General features: G+C 30.8%; 2 protein-coding genes across 3 annotated transcripts in view; both read right to left on the reverse strand.

The window, feature by feature from the left end:
- Nucleotides 1-23,452, reverse strand: part of LOC105335144 (receptor-type tyrosine-protein phosphatase epsilon-like) — a 66,717-nt gene that overhangs the window by 36,455 nt on the left and 6,810 nt on the right. Inside the window, exons 4-29 of one of the 2 annotated variants that reach the window (XM_066082175.1) lie at nucleotides 18,111-18,320; nucleotides 17,178-17,399; nucleotides 15,142-15,180; nucleotides 14,814-14,951; nucleotides 13,276-13,413; nucleotides 13,038-13,178; nucleotides 12,586-12,723; nucleotides 12,160-12,297; nucleotides 11,177-11,303; nucleotides 10,814-10,878; nucleotides 10,573-10,727; nucleotides 9,318-9,411; nucleotides 9,152-9,219; nucleotides 9,007-9,043; nucleotides 8,808-8,905; nucleotides 8,325-8,456; nucleotides 7,932-8,080; nucleotides 7,632-7,767; nucleotides 7,328-7,477; nucleotides 7,085-7,178; nucleotides 6,802-6,875; nucleotides 5,930-6,064; nucleotides 5,498-5,608; nucleotides 4,691-4,836; nucleotides 4,306-4,441; nucleotides 2,088-3,512 (exon numbers count right to left, since the gene is read on the reverse strand). In XM_066082175.1, the coding sequence (XP_065938247.1) occupies nucleotides 3,390-3,512; nucleotides 4,306-4,441; nucleotides 4,691-4,836; nucleotides 5,498-5,608; nucleotides 5,930-6,064; nucleotides 6,802-6,875; nucleotides 7,085-7,178; nucleotides 7,328-7,477; nucleotides 7,632-7,767; nucleotides 7,932-8,080; nucleotides 8,325-8,456; nucleotides 8,808-8,905; nucleotides 9,007-9,043; nucleotides 9,152-9,219; nucleotides 9,318-9,411; nucleotides 10,573-10,727; nucleotides 10,814-10,878; nucleotides 11,177-11,303; nucleotides 12,160-12,297; nucleotides 12,586-12,723; nucleotides 13,038-13,178; nucleotides 13,276-13,413; nucleotides 14,814-14,951; nucleotides 15,142-15,180; nucleotides 17,178-17,399; nucleotides 18,111-18,320 (3,194 nt within the window). In that variant the 3' untranslated portion in view covers nucleotides 2,088-3,389. Of the gene's footprint in view, nucleotides 1-2,087; nucleotides 3,513-4,305; nucleotides 4,442-4,690; nucleotides 4,837-5,497; nucleotides 5,609-5,929; nucleotides 6,065-6,801; nucleotides 6,876-7,084; nucleotides 7,179-7,327; nucleotides 7,478-7,631; nucleotides 7,768-7,931; nucleotides 8,081-8,324; nucleotides 8,457-8,807; nucleotides 8,906-9,006; nucleotides 9,044-9,151; nucleotides 9,220-9,317; nucleotides 9,412-10,572; nucleotides 10,728-10,813; nucleotides 10,879-11,176; nucleotides 11,304-12,159; nucleotides 12,298-12,585; nucleotides 12,724-13,037; nucleotides 13,179-13,275; nucleotides 13,414-14,813; nucleotides 14,952-15,141; nucleotides 15,181-17,177; nucleotides 17,400-18,110; nucleotides 18,321-23,452 lie in introns of those variants that run through there. The other variant, XM_066082176.1, reaches the window with a different exon arrangement.
- The window catches only part of LOC136273323 (receptor-type tyrosine-protein phosphatase alpha-like), a 70,621-nt gene that overhangs the window by 30,462 nt on the left and 16,707 nt on the right, over nucleotides 1-23,452 (reverse strand). The window lies entirely within an intron of this gene.

A 23,452-nucleotide genomic window follows, 5' to 3' on the forward strand; every position in this document is an offset into this window, starting at 1 on the left:
CATAGCTAAATGAAATGCAAGGAAGAAGATGAAATCATTTCTTTTATTAAATGCATTGAAACTATTAGGGTATTAGTTCTACGCAATTTTCCCGGTTTTCATTATCACGGCGCCGTTCCAGTATGTTTAAACATTTAATTGTATACATGATTTTTAGACTATCAATTCTATAACAAACAATATTACCAATTACGGGTGACGTATTTACTGCATGTGGCAATTGCAAATGATGTATACATATACTTGTACATACAATTGTATGATGTACCAGGCCGGGTATGTGACATATTTACTCTAAACAATTAACCCCTATTTATGATCTCCAGTACAGGAATTAATTAGACTCTAGATTTTACTCTTACATTCATGTATATTTAATTTGTAGACATAACATTTTTAAAACCCAGAGTTAGGATATAGTACTTTGAAAATAAATTACAAATGTAAATAAACTTTTATTCACTAGACTTATCGTATATACGTACATACTAAGATTCCAACGCCTTTAGAAACCCTGACTTGCACCTGGGCACACGACACACCTGTTGTGTATATATTGTATATTCTGTGTTAGTTCCAGGGGTTTTCTTAAGTTGGACAAACAATAGACTCTAATTAGATATATACAAACGAGCACCTGTGCACACGACACAACTGCTGTGTATATCTTGTATATTCTGTGTTAGTTTCAGGGGTTTTCTTAAGTTGGACAAACAATAGACTCTAAATAGATATACACAAACGAACAAAACTATGTCTAGACAAACAAAGCAGTAATATCCTGTCCGATATAACAAAGGCAGTTGAGAGTCTTTTCATCTTTAACATGTATCTAGCAGATCTAGAATTAGACTTAGAAATAATTAAAATTTAAAAAAATACATACCTTCAACCGATTATTAAATTAAATCATACTGTTTTGGTTCATTGACTTTATTTTGTTTAATAACCGGATGAACTAAGAGAGAGAGAGAGAGAGAGAGAGAGAGAGAGAGAGAGAGAGAGAGAGAGATTTCACCGATTAATTTATAATAGGAAACAAACATATAATTTCATGCACAAATTTAGATACAGAGACTGCGCTCACCCCTACAATAATTTTGATAAAAAAAAATTATAAAGAATTTTATAACGGCAATCTGTGTCCATCGGAGCGTTGTTGATGATAGCGATATGTATTTAATAGGGCGACAATTAAAACCGCCTGGAACACCCCCTCCCCCTTCCTTGGAAATTATATCATCACTCGGATCACCCCCTCCCCTCCCTGGAAAAGAGCTTTTGCATTTAATATATGTTTTTATTGTTCAGTTTGATCAAACTTGACTTAAAGGGAATTTAAAGATGGTTTAAAGACAACTTAAAGGGAGCGTAAATGCCACTTAAAGATGCTTAAAGGTAGCTTAAAGATGGCTTAAAGGTGACTTAAAGAAGCTTGGACATTAAGGACCTATAAGCTCAGCTTAAAGGTGACTTAAAGGTGACTTAAAGATTGTCTTTCCTTTAAGCCACCTTTACGCCACCTTTAAGCCATCTTTAAGGACTTGCTTAAAGATTGTTTTTCGCCCTGTGCAAGTTTATTTAAATGATAGCCCTTACCTTCTTAAAGGGGATGAAACTTCTGATTTATTGCAAATCTGTTGGTATTTTTCAAACTGCGTCTTCTCAAAAATCATTTGACTTGAAAAGCTAAAGCTTTTTTTATTAAAACATTCTCCTACATCTGAATTTAATTGTGTTTCAATCAAGTCTCCTGGTGATAGGCTAGGACCACAGTGAGGGTGTCAAAAACGGTTGTTCAGGTGTTAAACCTATATTTCTATTCAAACATATTTTTAAAAAAAACGCACAAGAGTAAGCCCCTCCTTCCGAACCTCTAGAGGCTAAAAATATATATCTAATTAAAGTTATGTAATCATATCAATAGATGAAATACTAGTAGTTATAACGAGTTAATATCTCGTACTAATAACCAAGCTTTTTTTGTTAGTGCGAGATTTTAAAACTGTCTCACACTTTTTTCATTGTGTTTAGCCCAAAAAAAAACCACACAAAAAAAACCGCAAACAAAAACAAAACAAAAAAACATAAATAGTAAATTTTATTGGTTATAGTTCATTGTAAAATCAGCACTTAAACACATAAACAAGAAAAAGAAGTCATGTTATAGTTCTACGAAATTATTATCGTTTTAAAATGAAATAGCTCTCGTTGCCACATTGAAAGCAAATACTGTGTAGCACTTGTGCTTATCACTATAAAATAGGAAAGTAACAATGTCTGTCACGAAAATATGAAAGCAAGGCAAACTGTTATGTTATTTATAGTTTAGCATATAACGAATTCCAACATCTAGTTTATGGTTTTATGGTAGAAAACATTATAGATAACATACTATATTTTGTATGTCTTTAGAAATCAAACCCTTACGTTAAAAAGAAAATATCAATACCCTATAAATCTTCTGCAAGAGTAAATTACGTTTCTATCATTTTTTTTTTTTTAACTTTTAATTTTTTTTTTAAAATTGTCTTTTAAACAATTACAATTTTGTATAGAATAAAATATCGTATATAATCATTAAAATGCAATAGCAACCAAAACATTATACAACATGCTAGCATAGCTTTATCAAGGGTAACATGTTGTTACTAATACTGCTTCATGTAGACACTAGTTAGTTTATTGGCAAAATACCTCATCACTAAAAGAACTATTCAAAATATATAATAGCAATCAATAATAAAAACAAAGACAAATTATACATTAGTTGAACAATAATTAACAAATTAAAACAACAAAGAACACGAAAAAACGTGAGAAGAAATATAAATAAGGCAAAAATTACTAAACAAATATTAACAATTATATTATAGATAAAATACTGTATTTTTTATGTCTGTAGAAATGTATTTAAAACACATTGAAACTAAACAAGCCTTTTAAATAAAAAGAAAATATCAATACCCCATAAATCATACTTCCGTCTTTTAAACTATGACAATTTGCTGTAGAATAAAATATCGTATATAATCAATAAAATAAAATAGCAGATATAAATAACAATCAAAGAACATGCTAGCATAGTTTTATTAAGGGAAGAATATTGCCACTAATAATGCTCAATGTAGAAACTAATTAGTCTCTTGGCATAATACCGTATACTGAAAGAAATATTAAAAATAAATATCACTAATGATAAATCAATACAAAGAAAAAATAATGAATTACTGAATAATAAATAAGAAATAAAACAATAAAGAACAACAAATAACGTGAGAAAATAATTAAAAAGGGAAAGGCAAAAATTACTAAGCAAATATTATCAATGAATATCAGTTGAGCTCATAGTTCATTTTTTTCTCATCATCCAGACTTCTTTTGATGCATTAAGTATTAGCATACATGTTCTCCTCAACAGTAACTGTATTACTGGCAGAGTTCATGTACGTGTCCTCTGAGTCAGACTTGATGAACTCGGCAACAGCTTGGCAGCATAACAGGTATTCGTTCTTAAATACACAACGTGTTATAACAAATACAGACTTTGTGCAAGGGTTATCTTTAGTTGTATGTGGATATTATAACCTAGCTCAAGGTTTTTGTAAGCCAAAAAAAAAAAAAAAGAACGGTTGCAGTAGTAATTGTGTAATTCGATTTTTCCTTTCCTAAAAGTATTCTACAAGAGTTATCTTACGTCGTATTATATTTGAATTTTTTTTAAAGTCTCAATCGTCGTAGATTGCGAATTATTATTCTGATAACGAACAACCTACTTAATTGTAAAAAAAAAAAAAGGTAATAGATAATAACTTTTTTTTTGAAAGATGACTCTTACACACTGATGCCACTTATTATTTCTAATTAAATAAACAGAGATTTAAACAGAGAAAAGGATATCATAAGTAAATAGGGGGATAATAAAATCTCAATTTTTTTTATTCTTGTCATCTAAAATATCACTTTCAAATACAAATAATCACTTTTCCCCACAATTTCGTTGTTATAAAAAATAATAATGACTTAATCTAACACTGTAGTTAAACGTTAAACTCCACTAAAACTTACTGGCTGATATGTAAAGCAACGTTAAAGTACACAAAAGTATTACAGCAACCTTAAAAGATCTTCTGTACTTCTGTCTTTTTTATATTGGAATGTTTAACCCTATCATTCCACCCCTCCCTGCTTTGCCTACTTTGTCTTATGAAACGTGAAATTGTTATAACACATGAACATGTAAATCTGAATACCGAATGTTATAAAAAAAAAACCCAGGTAAAAAACAGTTGTTTAAAACTATACCAAGTCTGAGATCATTTCCGGTCGTCGACTCTGTAGCTGTCTGACAATGGTGAACATGTCCACCTCCTGATCCTGTTGTAGTTGTTGTATGGCGTTATAGACAGCACAAAACTCCCCACATCTGGACGCACCATCCCTGTATGCAATGTTAAGCAGTTGTAAAATAAAGATGGTTCGATCATTTAAAGTGTATTCATATCCAAAGTATGTTATTTTTGGGCTATATCGAAAAGTTATTGAGAGCTCTAATTTGAAATTAAAATTCAAAGCACATAAAAATAATCACTGGATTAAGAGTTATAAATATGTTGCATATTGAAATGGAATTTATTGTCTATTGTAAGAAATAGTTTTCATTAAAAACATACGCCGATTGACAGTGTACCTAGATAAAATGGCCAGTTTACGCTCAGGGTCGACTAGTTCACATAACTGTATACGTTTTACAGCGTCCAGTAATACTTGTGGTAGGTTTTCAGTGGGATTCCAAGTTTTTATCTCGTACATAGATACTTTGTGCCACCCCTTACTCTAAAAAAAAAAAGATTAATAACTCGTTCAATAAATGTACTATGTGTTAAGGTTAACTTCTTATGCTAAAATAAATAATAAGATGCCTAACATATTACATAAAATGAAACTAATACTTATTATAGTGCAATGTTTTATCTTGAACCTAAAATACTATTTATTTATCATTTTCACATCGTCTCTAATTGTCTGAAGTCGGTGTCTGTTAGGCTTTGCTTTTTTTTTTACGAATAGTTAGCACATATATAGATATAAAGTTACCTAATGCACACTATAAATGGATCTTTACTTCATTTAAAAAGATAACTGAGATGACCTCACAAAATAAATCATTTAATAATTTTCTCATTAAATATTGTCATTTATTATGAGTAATATGTTTTACGAATTATATCTTTTTTTATATTTGATATACGATCTTAAAAGAGTGGCAACAGTTGCAAATCAACAACGGAAAGGTCTGCCAAAAATTAATTATCAGTTAACAGTTTCTTATTAGCATTGTTTGCCAGAGTTGCAGAAGTAAAATAACAAATCGTTAAACTGTAAAGTGTGGTAAACCATTTAGCGAAATAGCTGATTGTGTACAATTTTGGTCACATACCAAACGCATTTTAGTGTATACCCTAACCCCTTAAGGAAAAAAATATATAAAACATACCGATGGTGGCTTTATTCGAACATTACACTTGTTGACATGTGCGGACATTTTGGTCACTGCACCGACTTCCACACGATAATTGAACGATGGATCCGAAAACCACCCACCGCTCTGATAAAAAAAAAATACAACGAATATGGACATAACGGAGCTAAGGCATGCTATAGATTTCAAAATAGCAAATTATAAGTAAATAAAAATGAAACGACAACCTTCTTCGAATGTAGAATTTATAAAATCAGATTAAACAATGTAGTAGAAAGTAACCTACATTTTATAGAATCATATCAACCAAACAATTTTTGAACGGTAAATTGAAAAAATTTAAAATGCAAAAATGAACTATTCGACTAACGTAATATATAACAGGTTATATTTTCAAGATCAAATTGTTAATAAAATATATAAAATAAAGACAACGCATGATCTTACGTGTGGTATTTCAGATAGTGGGTGTGTTAAGACCAGAGAACTGCAGTCTTGGTCAACAAGGAGGCGGATCAAATCAATCCCCGCCCCTTGGACCGGGTACTGACCGGCTATGATGCAATCTTTTGTTGTAAACGTCTGTCAGAAAAAAATAATGTAGAGCCTCATAAATAATCAATTTCTAACGAACAAAAGTGATGTTATGTACATCAACTGTCACGTGCATATATAGGGTCTCCCCTAATTTACGATGTTTTTTTTTTCAAACGAGTTGTGTTTCTTCTATTCCTAAGAATTCTTTTTATCACTGTTCTCCACGTGTTTTGTTAGACCTCAATTTTTTGGTAAACTTTCTCTAATTGTGAGCCACACAACGCATTTACTAAACGGCGTCACGGAAAAGGGTTTCCTGAAGATTAACAAACATATTTATTTTCTTACATATTTTATCAGTTTCTGAAAAGAAATAATGAAACATCATTTAATGCTTCACTTTCATAACTGTACCCTTTTCAATTGAATTATTCTGTTACGTTTTCATTCTACGTCAATCATTCCCTCAAAGCTACGACATGTTTAACCATGGCGTCACGTGGTTTAAGACCACACAGTGGAATATCAAATATTTATACCATGAGTGATTTACACCGTATATTGATATAAATATGTGATAAATAGAAATGATTAAAAATCTGTATGTCCACAAGCATGTCAACCGTTGTCCTAAATGAGGAAATGTCTTATTTGCGAAGTATTGAAATAAAAGATAAATAGTCATGGTATTTTTATTTTTAATGTTATCCTTTTTTTTGGAGTTCCAAAAAGGCCCAACAATATTTGCCTTTCTCATTTCGTAAACATGTCACAACGTTTACCGACATAGGGACAGCGTTATAATAGGTTCCTCGTTCTGGTACGTGGGATGATAGAATAATCGTCATTTTGTCCGCTGAAATCGATCAATATTAGTAAGTTAATCAATATTAGTAATGATGATAAAACTTTCATTTTTTGAAAAAAAAATTAAATGATAGAATAATCCTCATTTTGTCCGCTGAAATTAATCAATATTAATAAGTTAAACGATGATGAAACTTTTCATTTTCTGAAAAAAAATACACAGCGGGTACAATGATGTTTTCATCCATTGGTTCTTACCAGGTAAAACGTTTTCCGTCATATTTAATTTGAGATTTTGAAGTCCTATCTGCTTCTCATTTTCATCAAACATTCTTCTCATAGAATCAAGCTCCTGTGAAAAATACATCATACAATGTATACATGTATATGCATAAGATTTACCCACTTCGTCTGGAACCAATTAGTAAAATAAAAGTAAGGTCTGCTTATACATGGAATATCGATAGGGAAAAAAAGAACAAAATAATACAATAGATTCACTTTGAACTCAGTTCGGAAATTTGACAGATTTGTAGCTTTATCCGATTGCATCTGTGCGTCCATTTCTTGAACAAAGACATCCTTCTTTAGAACATGACATCCAGTTCGGAAACTCTCATACAGTGCATGGTATAGGAACTTGTATTGATTCTGTACAGAAATAAATCCAAACAAGAATGAGTTATACCAATAAAGCATATTTAAAATTGTATACATTCGTAAAAAATGTAAATTGTATCAACCGTTAATGCCACATTTGTAAACTGTATAATATATGTGTAATGCTATTTTGCATACGACGAACCGTATTTTGAATCATGTTCATTCGGTCTTCTCTCATGGTATGCACATACTCCACAATGTTTATCTTGCCTCTCTTTACCCCGTGTCTGTGTAGAGCATCAAGGGCGATAAATGTCCCAGTACGTCCTATACCAGCACTTAAATTCGTTCATAAACAAAAGACGATACAAAAAGAATGCATAAAAAAGGAACGAGTTAAAGTAATTTTATATGAAAAAGGAGATTGCTATTTTTGAACATGAAAACAAAATATAATTGTATGTTGTGCAGAGAAAAACTTTCAATGTATTTAACATTAAACCTGCAGTGAACAACGAGTTTCTGTTCGGGATGTTGTTCCATAGCCCTTGATACATAGTGGTAAAACGAGAGGAGTTCCAGAGGGTTAGGCGTACCATGGTCGGGCCATGATGTGTACTGTAGATGTGTTATTTGGCGGGTTTCCTGGGTCTTAAGAATAAAAAAAAGAATAGCGCATGCGGTTTTAGCCCAAATCTATAATTTTTTAATTTTCTTAAACATGGTTTTTTTTTTCTAAAAAATTTCATTTAATTTCTTTAAGAATCAAAAGATTTTGTAATAATTTTCCACATTAATATCTGAATGAATTCAGTATTTTTTTTTAAAGATTTTAAAACAATAAAATTCATATTGCATGAATATATGTGACCGTTTCAACATTAATTTATGCTACCTCTCTGTTAAATAACTTCAAGTTATGGGTTGAGAAATTGGCGTATATTCTCTCTGAAAACAGTTGAACGGTAAATATTTCCAGCACCATTTTACTGTCTCCTGAGGTTGGCCAGTATCTCTCGCATTTGATCTAAATACAAAACAGAATACCAGATGAAACTGATAGACTTTGAGCCAATTTGAAATAAAGAGAATATAAGACTTGTATTGCAACTATCGCAAAACATTCAGAAATCGTGCATGAATCATCCTCGTCTGTGGAAAAAGGCCGGATTAAATTAATTTTTGCAACCGGTGAAATTGGACACATCTGTATAATCGTGCAAAGCAGTAAAAATAAAATTTAAATTGTTTGAATTTTACAAAGGCATTCTATGACAATTATGTAATGATTTGTAAGAAATATCTCAAAGAGTCATAGAACAGTACACAATTTAACAAAGAACATCATTTTTTAAAAAATTCAACTCTCATAACAAACCTTGTCTCCTTCTTTCAGGTTAGTTACCATGGCAATAACAAATACGTTTTCCTGCCATATCATTTGCCAAAAGTCTCCAACCGTTTTTGGTTTAGGTCCTGTTTGATAAATAAACATTTAATAGATTTTGCTATTTTTATTCTTTAAATTGTGTCCATACCAAATTTAGATCATATGGCAAACGCATAATTTATTTTACCTTGGGATGCTATGTACACTGCATCACCATCAGTATTCTAAAAGTATAGAAATGTATTATTTCTATTTCATTAAGAGGTGACTGCAATTCACAAAATAAATAAAGCGTTTTGTTATTTATAAGTATTATTTTGTACTGTATATACCTTTATAAGATTTGCATTTATGTAGTCTCCATTCTTTGAAGATTGTAATACAACTCTAGAGTGGTCATCTGAAATTATTCAATTTGTTTAAATAAATCGAATGAAACATGAGCAAACTGACAAACGGCAATATCTTCAAAAGTTGTAATTGAATATTAATTCTTACAAGGAAATGTTGTCTTGAACCTGTTTTTCGGAATATTTTCTGGCAGTTTTCCAACGGTGCAAAGTATGTCAGACTGTTCTCCGTAGGGAATGGACTTTATAAAATGTGAATAAAAAAGGAAAATATAAACGTAATAATGTTCTTAAATGCTTACATTGAATGGATACCACATGATGTGATATCATTTATACTTAAAAATAATCAAACAAAATCATTAAACAAGAGGCCCATAAGCCTTATCGGCTACTTGAATAACTGCACTTTGGCTTTTGAAATTTATATTCATGTGCATTATAATTACAGGGCTAATGCAATCATTTTAATATTCCGGGATTTTTTAATCTCACAATTTTTCTAAATTCTAAAACAAATATGATAAAAAATGTCATAACATACAGGGACATAATTAAACAAATCATGTACAAAAAATCATCGGTCGAAATTACACCATCCTACCCTATATAATAATTAGAGCTATGCAATAACACCAGAACCCCTGACCCAGTGGAAATGAAATTCAGAATTTCGAAATAGGTATTCTTCATCATTATTTCTATGTACTTCGTTCATCTGCTTAATATCCAGGCGAAGAGGAGGATATTTCGAAGAGTAAATGCATTTTTTTTAATAAAATCATTAGAATTCCGCCCTAACACAAAAACCTCTGACCCAAAAGCCTTTACATTCACAATTTTAAAAAGGCATTCTTCCTCAACATATTAACTATGCACCGAGTTCATTGGCTAAATACCCTGGAGCAGAGTAGAAGATTTTTTAAACATGAATACTTATTCATTATATATTCATTAAAGCCCCACCCTAGCGCAAAAACCCCATACCCTGGGGCCATGAACTTCACAATGATAGAGATTTTTTGATAGAGAAATCAATGCCTATTACAAGCACGTCAGCAGTTTGACTGCTTGGTGTCCAAGAGTAAAGGAGAAGATTGTTATTTAAAGATTGCATTAATGTTGATGGTTTTAGCCCCACCCCTCAGGTCCCAAGGGGCAAGGGGTATCAATTTAACAAATTTCACTTCCCTTTACCCGTAGGTGCTTAGTGTCATATTCGGTTGCAATTTGTTCATTGGTTCCAGAGAAGAAGCTAAAAATGTTCAAACGTTTACGACCAACGTACAGCGAACGACGACGGACAAAAATAAATACCAATAGGCTCCTGAGTGACTCAGGTGACCTAAAAGACAAATTAAAACACTGTGCAATGCTCCTGATACTTAGTTTTTTGTTCGTACATTAAACTCTTCAGTAAAGCCTTTATCTGTATCATCTCCCATCGACTTGATGACAGAGGGAAGATCAGCTGTTTTTATGCTTTTAGAGCGGATTTGTACTGTTGTGTAAAGTATGGTGTCATCTAAAGTTTCTGGAGACTCTTCATCTTCATTATCTAGCATTTAAAAAAAATACGAGTATAAAAGGAGAATAAAACAATCACATTTTCATTTGTTTATATTGAAAAAATGTCTATCAAACCTTGTTCTTCAATCTTGTGAACTTTTTCGTCTGTACTTTTGTTTTTCTGATTTCCATGTCGATGGCTAGCATCATAAAAAACGTTATTTAGGAAAAGAACTTCTTGTATTGAAATGTTGTTTATTGATAAATGATAAGAAAAATTCAATCATGTAAACATTGTACATCTAGATGCAGATAATCTACAGATATAACAAATTAAAAGTATCAAGTATTGAAGGTAGTAAGTGTAGAAACTGAATTATATGATTTAACAATGGTGTTCATAAAAATAACGGAAAAAATGTTAAACTAATTAAATAGATTATGTTATGAAAATAACAATTTACAATAGAAATTAGAAAATAATATAATATGCGATACCGTGAGAGGAACACCATTGTGACGACACACAGTGCAATGAATAAAAGACCGGCCACAGGGCACACTATCAGGAGAACGACTGTTAAATCCAGTGTACCAGGGGGAGTAACTTCTATCCGTAGTGTGCCTTAAGCAAGACAAGACCAACTATTAAGAGGTTCGATTTGTTTGTTACTATATGCATGTCAAAATTATTATCAAATATAGATTAAATATCAAAAGGATTATAAACCATTGGCATCATAAATTCGTGTCTATGTCAGTCACCGGTCACAATATCAGAAGAACGAATGCTAAGGTCACGATCAAGTAAAATAAATCAGAGTGTTTACTTTTGTGGTATATCCATTATAATGTCAAAATTATGTTTCTATAATTCCCCATACTCAATGAATATAGGAGACTCAAAACGAAAATAAAATAGTTTTGACATTCTATTTAAAATTCTTTTTAATTTTTTTTTTATCTCTGATACCTATGTTTACGTAAATATTAATATCTTTAAAAGAAAAAAGAGTTCAAAAACATTCAATATTCCATTTTTAGAAATTTTAGGCATTCTTGATAGTGTTTTTTTAATTTAACTGCATAGTCCATTGTTTGAGTAGGTTTCAGTCCTATGCCAGATATCTGATTAACGGGAATAAAAGAATTTAATTTAAACAGGTAATGGTTGTTCTTACATTACTATATTAACCCTAATACATATAGAAAAGTGAAGTTGTAAATAACACGTTTGGTTTATAAATTGTTAAACATTATCCAGTGTGTACGTAAAAAAAAACTTGTTATTAACGGAATATAAGACTATGTAAATGAAAAGCATATAAACTGGCTATAATAACAAAAAAAATTAAAAAGGTAACATTTGTTTAAACCATATTTGAAAAAAAAATGTTGTAATTGCAAATAATTATTATATGATTTTCCATGATTTTGTATTAAGTAAACGATTATCAACAATACGCAAATACAACACTTACGATTGAAACATAAGTCTCCTGTGAAGCCCTTTTGACAGCCCAAAAGACAGCTGCCGTTGACGTGGTGACAACTATCCTCACCGATGCAGTGTCCGCATTGAAACTTACAGCCAGCTCCATACCAAGCGGCATCGCATGCTAGATACATGAAATTTATATATGTCTATAAAATTTGACATCATAAGGTAATTCTAAGTTCTTCATAACAGCATGATTTGACCGTTTAGATTATTAGAGTAATCCAACTTTTTATAGATAAAAAAATGAACTTAGACCTACAGAGTATGGTAGAATTTTCATCACAGAACTAACATTTTTTTGCTTGTTTGTGTATTTGTTTGGGTTTTTTTTAGGATTTTTTTTTGTTGCTTTTTTTTATTTTCTTTGCATTAATCATAAATACAAGTCTCTTAAGATCCGTTTTACTTTTGTTACACCACAAAGTGTCCCATCCTGGAGAGCAAGATGCACACGTCCCGTCTGTTGAATTGCAAGGTTCTTCATCTTGACAATTTCCACTACAGTTGTATTTGCAGTTCAACCCAAATGTACCATTTATACACGCTAGAAATCAACAGAAATAACAAATCGGATTCAAGTTGGTAATAAGTTAGGAGCTTTCATTTTTACAGGCAAAATAAATTAACAAAAACGGATTTTATTTCAATTGGCTTTCAATCTGTTTAAAAGACATATTTTTTTTGTTCAAAATGAATTACATTTAGATAGCATTGGATTAATAATTTCATTTGATAAATATCAAATGTCAATCATAAATTGTCGTTTTTGTTTACTGATATTATTCAAGAAATTCATGCATTTACAGTAGTAATTACTCAAATACGATGTAAAACTACTCGTAACAATCAAATAATTGCCTGTTTTGCATGTTGCTGTTTTTTGCCATCCTGGTTCACATCCAAGTCCACAATCTCCAGTTATGTGATTACAGATAGTAGAATGGAGGCATGCTCCACAACTCTCAGAACAGGCTTTGCCGTACTGTTTTGCGTCGCAATCTTTAAAAATATTGATTTCATGGAATTGGTAAATGTATGTACTAAAACGAATATTTGCAGTTTTCATCAACAAAGTTATGTTTTATATGTAACCTACTCTTTTCACATTTTAATCCCTTATATCCATCCGCACAGGAACTGCAATTTCCGTTCACTTTATCACATGCTTTCCCATCGAAGCAGTTTCCGCTACAGTTAAACGAACAATTTGCCCCATAGGTTCCTTCGTTGCAAGCTATAATCAGATTTGTAATAAAAACATTCAATGGTATAGTTATTTACTAACAAAAAAGAATGTGTTATTTTATTACAGATTAAATTTTTTCGTCTATTTTATATTTGTATAAAGTTTTTCTTTAACTTTTGGAACCGATATTTTGAAATACCCATCAAAAGGCTGTTTTCGATTAGACCGCCAGTCAATACACAACGATCTATTTCACCCCTGCGAATGTTATTGTCATTCAAATTTTAGACCACGTGGTTTTATTTGACCCTTTCAGTTTCGCAGTAAAAATCGTACCTCGTGTATAAAGTCTATTTCACAGTATCTAGGTTCTAGTAGTCAAATAAAAAATCTAGAGGTTTATTGATTTTAAACTTTATTTTCATTAATTGGTGAATAAAATGTGTTCTAGAAATAAATGTGACTATACAAAAATTAGTTTTTTCTGCTGTTGCAACAACTAACATGCTTAAAAGAGATCCCTTCTGAGGATTAATTTTCGATCCGCGCCTGACCTAGTAATAACATCAATAGTGAAACAGACTATACCATTTTATGCAGAATGTTCCTTCAAAATGGCTCGATATACTAAGTTTTAATGCAAAACAGACACCCATTATTTTTTTTTAAAACATGGTATTGCACACCACAAGCATCAAACATGGCTATGATTTTATAAAGCAACCCAATGTTTATATTTTCAAACACTCTACACGTGTTTGAACACGAACGATAACTCTGTTCTGAATATTATCGTTTGATATAAATAACAGCTAGATGGTAAAATAAGACATACATCTTGAAAGCTTTTCCCGTTTTAACATAAATCAAAGTAGGATATGATATGAAAAACGACCAGTACTTACGTATTTTGAGAATATTATCCGAACACTTATACTTCCGCTCGAAATTTCACAGGAACTGAAAAAATATCGGTGAAGTCTCGTGAACTTTCTTTCGAGCACCTCTGGATTTATTACGTACTTAGCAACGATAAAGAAAACATTCCGAACACATTCGCAGGGGTGTATTTGGATCCGCAACGTATTTCGGTGAAACGAATCTTGGTTTCGAATTTATATGTAACGTTGCGCATCTAGTTATTAATTAACAATGATCTTAATGCATTATAGTTTCAAACCTTCTGTAATATGTACAGTATATAATATGTGATATGTGTAGAATAAATACTAAAAATGGAATTAGGTAATAAAACAATTATTTAACGCCTGAACAGCCGATATACCAGATTTTTTTCTTTGGTGCGCTGAACGGCTTATTGCGTTCTAATGCCCACGGTGGCTCGGCCACTGTTATTTGATGTTTGTTTATGGCAATTAAACATTGTATTAACAAATTGAAAAAGGTACATACCTTTTATTTCAAATTATACCCCACGAATCACTTACGTGTTTGACAATTGTGTGTCCGGAAACCAGCGGCACATCCTGTTAGACAGGTACCGTTTTCATAGTGACACGTCAAGTTGTTTAAACAGCGTCCACATTTGTCTCTGCAGTTTACTCCATATGATCCGCTCTGACAAGCTTAATTGCAAATATTTATATCCGATATAAATAAGAACAAAGCATAGAACATAGATACGTTTTTTTTCATTTAATAAGATACAGAAAACCTATTCATATAGATAGATAGATAGATAGATAGATAGATAGATAGATAGATAGATAGATAGATAGATAGATAGATAGATAGATAGATAGATAGATATCTTACTTTTATTACAGAAATCCCCAATGTATCCACTTTTACAACCTTGCAAGAAGAAAAATAACATTTTTCATAATTCAGTTGCTTTAGATTACAGTCACTTTAGCCTCCTTATTTTCAATGCAAACAAAACCAAACAGTTTGTGCATTTGAATATCTTCATTCTGCTACGAAAAACATATTTCTACAGTTTATCAATATTTCCATCGACACCTGTTGGCAACTACAGTAAAACTCGTTTAGTGCGAATTTTCGGATATAGCGAGGGTTTTTTTCAAGTCCCCGGTAAAATTCTTACCAAATTCTTGCAAAATTTTATGGTTCTAACGAATTCGGATATACCGAATTAACGGATATAGCGATTTTGAGCCCCGTAGAGGTGATAAAAAACGAAATTTAACACCTTTATTACGAATTTCTTTACAGTTTAAACATGTTTACAATACTACTTATTGAAAAAAAATTAAATAAATTTATTTTTACATATTGTTTTTAATTCACAATCCGATTATTAAAGGTATCAAAGTAATGTATTTTTATTTTTAGCCCCACTTTGCAAAAATTATCGTCTGATAAAAGAAAACATGTATATAAAGTGAATAAGCTAAGATATATTCTTACGGATTCGTTATACGGATATAACGAATTACGGATATAACGATGTAATTCACTGGTCCCTAGGTTTTCGCTATAACTGAGTTTTACTGTATGACTTATATTTCATAAACGTCAAAGAAAAATGAATCCAAATATTTGCCTAAAACTAGCTTGTTTCATGCCAATCTAAAATTGTACATAATATACCAATATTTTTGTTTGATTTCATGAATTCATAAGATTTTTCTGACAAGTCTATCATTATTTGAGAAAATCGTAAAATCGTAAATTGATAAAAATAGCAGGGTTTTTTTTTTAGGTTAAAAAAGTCAAAATATCAATTAGATGAAGAAATTGTAAAGTTTTTCTTTATGATAATTTTGATTTTGTTAAATTTATATAGTATAAATTTGTATTTAATGCCGTGGTTTATTCCAAATAAATAGAGAGAGAGAGAGAGAGAGAGAGAGAGAGAGAGAGAGAGAGATGCAAGTTATATGCAATCTACAGCTTCAGTGCAGAAAGGTCATATCAAATACACTGAAGCGAGGAATGAAGGATATTGACCCGTAAATTTTGTATTGAATTTTGATTAGGCTATGCATGCAGATTTTTTAAAAATACTTTAGAAAAAAAATTTAAAGAATGTTTCATAGCAAGATCCAACGTCCTTAATTCGCATGTGGTGAAAAACGATGTAGTGATTTTGACCTTTTGTTTTTATTTTTGCTGGTGTGCGTTCGGAATGTTGTTAGTTGTCGACTAAATTGACGATATATATGGCATTGTAAAATTATCTTAAAATTAATTTTTATACGGATTGCCGAATATTCCAAAACACATAACAGATGCCTAAATGAACAATATCTCTAAAAATTACAATTTGTCGCAAGAACAATTTGGGCACAAAAGTTAAAACAGCCCTGGGTTTTTATTTTCATGCCATTGCATCACTAATGTCATCGGCACATAGATGACTTTAATAATATGAGGCACGTTTCATTTTTATCCTTTTGGTGCAATGGAATTTTGTTAAAATTTGTTTAAAATATAAAAATATTTTACTATTGTTCATAATTTTAGCCTTGTAGGAGAAACAAGACCATTTTTTTTAATTTTTTTTAAAAATTTCCTTCACCAAAAGACCCGATGCACCAGGTGTAGTTGAAATTGGCTCAGAGATTCTTGAGAAGAAACTAAACACTTTTACGACCTCGTGATAAGTCTGGGCCTTGTATTATGTCTAGGATTCATGGTTGTATTCTTCAGAAATAATCACCTTCGTTATAAAAGATTTAACGCTTTCATTAAGAACCACGTGTCCCTTATCTTAACATAAAGACTCCGTTGTAATTTTAATACTTTTATTAATGGTGTTATGTTGTTTTCAATATAACTCAAAAATCTCTCAAATATCACTTGAAATCTATCAGTATAGAACTTACCAAAAATTTGGACTTCACAGATTGTAACAATAGGGCTGTTATCACTATCAGGGTTATTGTGCTGATAGATCCAGATGTACCGAGCTGTCCTCTCACAGCCCTCCTCTACAATGGTATGTAGTGTGACGTTCCCTGGGTCAGTGTAACACGAGGACTCTTGAGGTGGTACAGTAGTTTCATTGGACACACGGAGAGAGTAACCACGGAGTCTTGTCGGTTTTCCTATTAAAGTGATACAGTGTTGAATTTTTTTTCTTATTTCCCTGCAAAATAAGCTGACTTAAATCTAATGATAAGGAATCTTTCAACATAAGTAACCATGAAATACTTTATTTTTTATGTAAGTTGTAAGCTTTGAATTATACATATAAAAAATTAATACTAAAAAAAAAATATTTTTGATGTAAGAAATTTAGAACAAGCAGTTTATTTTCAAGATTTCAACACATATAAAAATATAGTATTTTGATGGCATTACATTTATATTATATATAGATTTATAAAGATATATAGGGCCCCGGTTATTATCTGACATAGAGATCATTCTATGTATCGAAATATACTCAACTGTGTCAAGTTATAAATACGATATAGTTTAATTAACTACGAAATATATGTGCTCTCATTTTGAATACAAGTGAAGTACATGTAAATACTTCATATATTTTTTTCTGATTACCTTATGACATTTTACATAATAGTTAGTTCCATTATATCATTGTTAGTCGTAAATAATCCCGGGAATTATTAAATATGGTCAGGCGATAGCATATAAATGTAAGTCGCTACTAGTAATGGGCAAATAAATGTTAGATACTAATTACTTTTATTGTTTCAACTTCGTACTACAACACCTATATTTACATCTAACGCTTTTACATTTTCTAATTGTAGTTATAATGTGAAAATAGTAAAAGGATAAATGATACTAACTGTCATTCCTCAACCAGAACTTGACTGACTTGACACTGTAAACTCCTCCCAGATCTATACGTAGCCACGCCTCTGTAATATCTCTCCTATTATCACTGTGAAAGCAACGTGACGCGTCCTGACCGGTATTACCATCCACAGCTCGTGAAGCCACGTAATCTTGGTAGGTTGAACTACCTACTGCTATTGTTTTTTGGGGGACAAGTTGGGCTGTTATTGAGTTATTAATGAAAATTCGTGAGATATAAATATTCAAAAGTAAAAACATGTGAGTTTTTGACATAATGGAATGTGTAAATAATGTAAATAATTGAATAAATTGCATCAAGAATAAGCCCATGTAAACAAAGAAGAAACATCAAAGATGTTGTGGATCGTTGTTAAAGTCAATGAAACATTATATAAATAGTGCGTTTTGAGAGGGTAACAGTTGAAATTGACACCCCGAGAAAACCATTGTCAACCGATGCGAAGCGGAGGTTGACAATGGTTTTTGAGGGGTGTCAATTTCCTATGTTATTCTCCCAAACAGGCACTATTTATTTTGTTATACTGAATGTCTTAATTTTAAAGAAAACATCACAGTGACTGCTTTTAGATAGGAATAACGTGAATTTGAAGGCGAACCGTACGTGCATGTAACAATTCGTAATGTTACCCGTTGTTATGTGCGTTGCTAACGCTGAGGGTAATAGAACAGACTATAAACTGCGTCTAAATCAATCAGATTCCAGTATTTAACATGAAAGTATAACAAATTAAAATATTTCTTTATATTGACAATGTTGTCCGTATTATGATATTAATACTCATTTATATTTTTTGTAGAGATTACGAAAAAACGAAATGATTAAAGATTGAAATATGTAATTTGTAAACTGAACGCAAACCTTGATCGTGCATTTTATTGTATTATACACATTATTATTTAACATGTACTTATGAAACTATTGTATAGATTTTGCTCCTTATTTTGATTATGGTGCTCAATGTTTTGACAATATTTCAAATAAACGATATATTTAAATGAACTACCAGCAAGAACTGCAACATACGTGACTTAACAAAGGATTTTTCGTAAAAATATTTGTCATTTCATGTCATTAATCACTTGCACTGATGCGACTTATAAAGAACATCAGCCGTGTTAGTATACGCATATCACATGCTTAAAGTGGCTCACTACAACTTGAAATATTTTTTTCAAATAAGCAGAAAACTACTTGATTATGATAAATGTCATAATGGATAAGAAGTATATATGCAAACAAATCTGCAATTTCGGATGAAAAATTGCATTTTCAAAATGTTATATAGTAAACTTAAACAAAAGCTCCAGGTGGATTCAAACTCATGATCTGCGGTTCAGAAGCCTTATACTTTAACTACTGAGCTACGACGATATACAAGCCAATCGAACGATATAAACAGTTTAACAAACCATTTAAATAGCCATTTTGTGACGTAGTGTCTCAAAAAGTATAAGTCTGGGTGTAGTGAGGTACCTTAAGAAGAAGAACATATTACGTCATATAAATTCATTGAATATAGTGTTGAATATCGTTGCTAGTTAATGAAATAAAAAATTAAAGAGTTTTTCGTTTAAAGTATTTTATCGGTACTTAAAATGGTATTTTTTTTCCTATAAATTTTCTTCGGACAACCTTAACATAGCCACGCCAAAAAAATGGCATACGTTAAAATATTTTTTCAAAGAAGAGAGAGAGAGAGAGAGAGAGAGAGAGAGAGAGAGAGAGAGACTTTTAGAGGATTATAAAAATGAGGCTTCAATTTTTTTTTATCACTCTAAATATCCTTTGCTCATTAGATATTAGTTTAAACTTAACTGAATTCTTACTGTCTGTAAGGACCACAACTTTGGATATCGGTAGAAAACAAACATTGAACAACGCAGCCATTCACTTTTAATAATTTAGTACTTAAAAATTGTCACCATGACCCCAAATCGTTATCATTTTCTCGAGATGAATATTAACTCGGGGCATCTATCATCGCAACAATAACGCTTTCTGTGATGTGCATTTTTTGTCTGCGTTACTTTTGTTGAGATGATATGCTTAAATTTGCTATTTTTATTATTTTCGTCCATGAGAGTCTATTATGTTGTGTTGTAGATACTTGTACTGAAGTATAAACACTCTATGATAAATGAAATACTGCACAACAAGAGAACATGAGGCCCGCAGGCTGTTGACAGCTTGTTATTGTCATTTTTTTATTGACATGTCAGAGTCCTATATTTGCGTTTCTAGGTTTATTCAGAAGTCCAAACTCGACTATGAGACTCATCTGACTGTTACTTCACTGTTATTGTTTAATGAACAACATTAATTCAGAAATAATAGGGGAGGGGTTCAAGAAAGGTTTACACCCAAGGGTTATAAAATTAACATTCAATTTTGCAAGTATGTATCAATTAATTGCTTAACCATATAATTAAACATTTAATACTTTTTTTTTGATATCGGCTTCGGCCGATCACAGTTATGTCCATATGCTACATTCGGCAAACTTAACTATTTGCGCACGCATTGCGCCTTTCGCTACTTTATTATCTATGCAGTAACAGCTTTATGTAAATTTTAATTTGCATGCCATTAACTAAAAAAAACAAATCATGTGTTTGCTTTTATAGTAAAACATCAACACACTTACCTGATAAGTGCGTTAGTAATTGGTATTATATTTCGCCTACTAAGAGTAAAAAGAGTAAAGTATTTTTATGTCTTGCTGCGTCGGAAATAAAGAAAACAGTTGGATAAATCCTATTTATCATGTCTATTGCATGTACCGTATTGCTTACGCATTACATTAAGAAAGCTGTCTAATGATATGATAAAAGCCTATCATTCCTTTAAAAAGAAAACATGTTTACCACTACGATGATTTAGCTACTCAAATATACAATAATCATTCCTTATTTGGCTCGGTGATTGTTATGCTTTTGGAAGTTTTTGTACAGTTTTACAAATGAATATAAACAAAGATTTTCTTTCATAATTGCCAAACGTTTTCTTAATTCTAGTGCATTTTTACACACTTTTTTTCGTTTGTTTGATTTTTTTTTTGTACATTTATTTTAAATTGGTATTTTCTATTTTGTTTGTATATTGTGAATAATTTTACATTAAAAGTAAAAAAAAAAATGCTTTCCAAGAAATTGATATTTTTGGTTAAATCCCTCTTCAAAGTATACAGTCGATAAAATTGATTAATTCTTACTGAATGACCACTACTAACTATACATTTACATTTGCGATAATTGAATCAATGTTGCCGAAATTAAATTTGTCGTTCAACTTAAAACACTTTTGAATCTGACAAACGTTATCAAATTATGTTAATCAATATTTTCAAATTGTTAAAATTATATACCTAATTTTTGGACTGGACACAACAGTTTGAATATTTTTCCGAATTTAATTTATTCAAATAAAATATGTTAGATATAATCAGTCATCTTTGTTCCCGAGTTCTCAACTGTTTTCTGGTCTCTAGAATTAAGGTTTATAATTAATACACTTATAACACGTCATATATGCATCCGCTCATTTTTTTTTTTAAGTTATAAATATTATTTTTTAAAGATGTTTTTTTTTTATTTATGTTGAAACATTATATGCATGTTTGTTCAATTAACAAGTTTTTTTTAATTATTATACAATCAAATGTTTCTGTAAAAATTGTTAATAAATAGTCTATCAGGAATTAGGAAAAATATCATATTAAGACGATTGCTTGAATTTGCATCTACATTATGTAACAGTTCGTCTAAACTGATATATCGATGAATTCATCGCAATTAACTTTGCTTTTTTTTTTCTTTTCGATACATAGTAAATAGCATTATTAGCATAAATGATGTTTGGGTTATTTTAAAGAATATCGTATATGTTTTCCATCTGTTTCAGAGCCCATTTGTCCTCACTATGTTTACTCATTATCAATTCATTCAATTTAAATCCATTGTTAGATTAATGTTGCTTCAGTTTTAAGCAATATGTTGACTAACGTGCAATATTACACACACTATTTGCATCTTAAGTGATTATATAAGGAATAAGGAATCATTCTTTGAGTAGTGTGAGGTGATAATTTTGGTCGGGCGTGATCAAATCCAATAAAGCCCGAAGGGCTTTATGATAGTTTTGATCACGCCCCGACCGAAATTATCACCTCATAATATTTAAAGAATAATTCCTTATTACTTATATTTATATAATTATATAATATTTATATAACTTTTAGCCATCGTACGATTAAATATTTAAATATATATTATAAATAAGCAAACCCCGCTGGCGCCTCAATTTGGCGTCATTTGTATTATGGGTTATATTGTAGAAAATCGATACATAGTGTTATAATAGGCAAGTACACTGGAAAATGTAAATATACAAAAGATACAATTGCCGTTAATAACATGAAATCTCCAAAATAGCTATGGAGTCTTTTTATTATCAGGTTTTTATTTTTGTTCATTTATACATTTTTCAAAGGGGTTTGATTTTTTAAAACCATTGACAGACAATTATATAACCGTCGCAATAGTATCAATCATTATTAGATGAAATATTTTTTTCTTTGAAAAGTTTTGTGCTGTTGAGCAGGAAAAACATGTAAACAAATGGCAAGTCTACGGGTCTAAACGAATATGCTTTGTTGATAAAACTTATAAAACGTAACTCTTTACTTCAATAGTTCCTTTATTTGCACAAAAAGGGGTTATATTGTCACAATAACTTGTATTATTAAGAGGCTGTCCAAGCATAATTCAGGCCGGGCTTTGCACATGCTATGTCTTGGATTTCAATAAATTTTTGTGTATCACTTCATTTTAACATGATTGTAATACATGTGAAAGAAAAAGTTCATTGTATGCCTAACTAGGCAGAAAAATGTCTATTTTTGAATTTGGAACATGTTTAGTGCAAAAAGGTCACATAAGGTGTAAAAATATTGTGAAGTTTGATAAGTTGTAAAACTACTTAATTCTATTAAACCTTTTTAAAAATTATACTATTTAGTTTAAACACACTTAACTCTTTAACTTAGACTGCTTTTAAAGTATAAATATATTTCAAACAAAAATATATGCCTTATCAAATTTGATGGATATTTTGTAAACAAAAATTCTGGTATTTTAATGTTAATTTGAAATTTCAATAAAATCCAATACATTTTCATGAAAAGAAAAAATGAGGCATCTTTATAAACCTGAGAAATGAAATTTTGAGAAACAAAAATAAATTCAGTAGGAACAGCATCGGTCTCATAGAAGCAGTTACACAAAATTACCCATTTTTAACATTGAAAATGAA

The sequence above is a fragment of the Magallana gigas genome, chromosome 1 (assembly GCF_963853765.1).
Source record: "Magallana gigas chromosome 1, xbMagGiga1.1, whole genome shotgun sequence".
NCBI classification, from domain to species: Eukaryota; Metazoa; Mollusca; class Bivalvia; order Ostreida; family Ostreidae; genus Magallana; species Magallana gigas.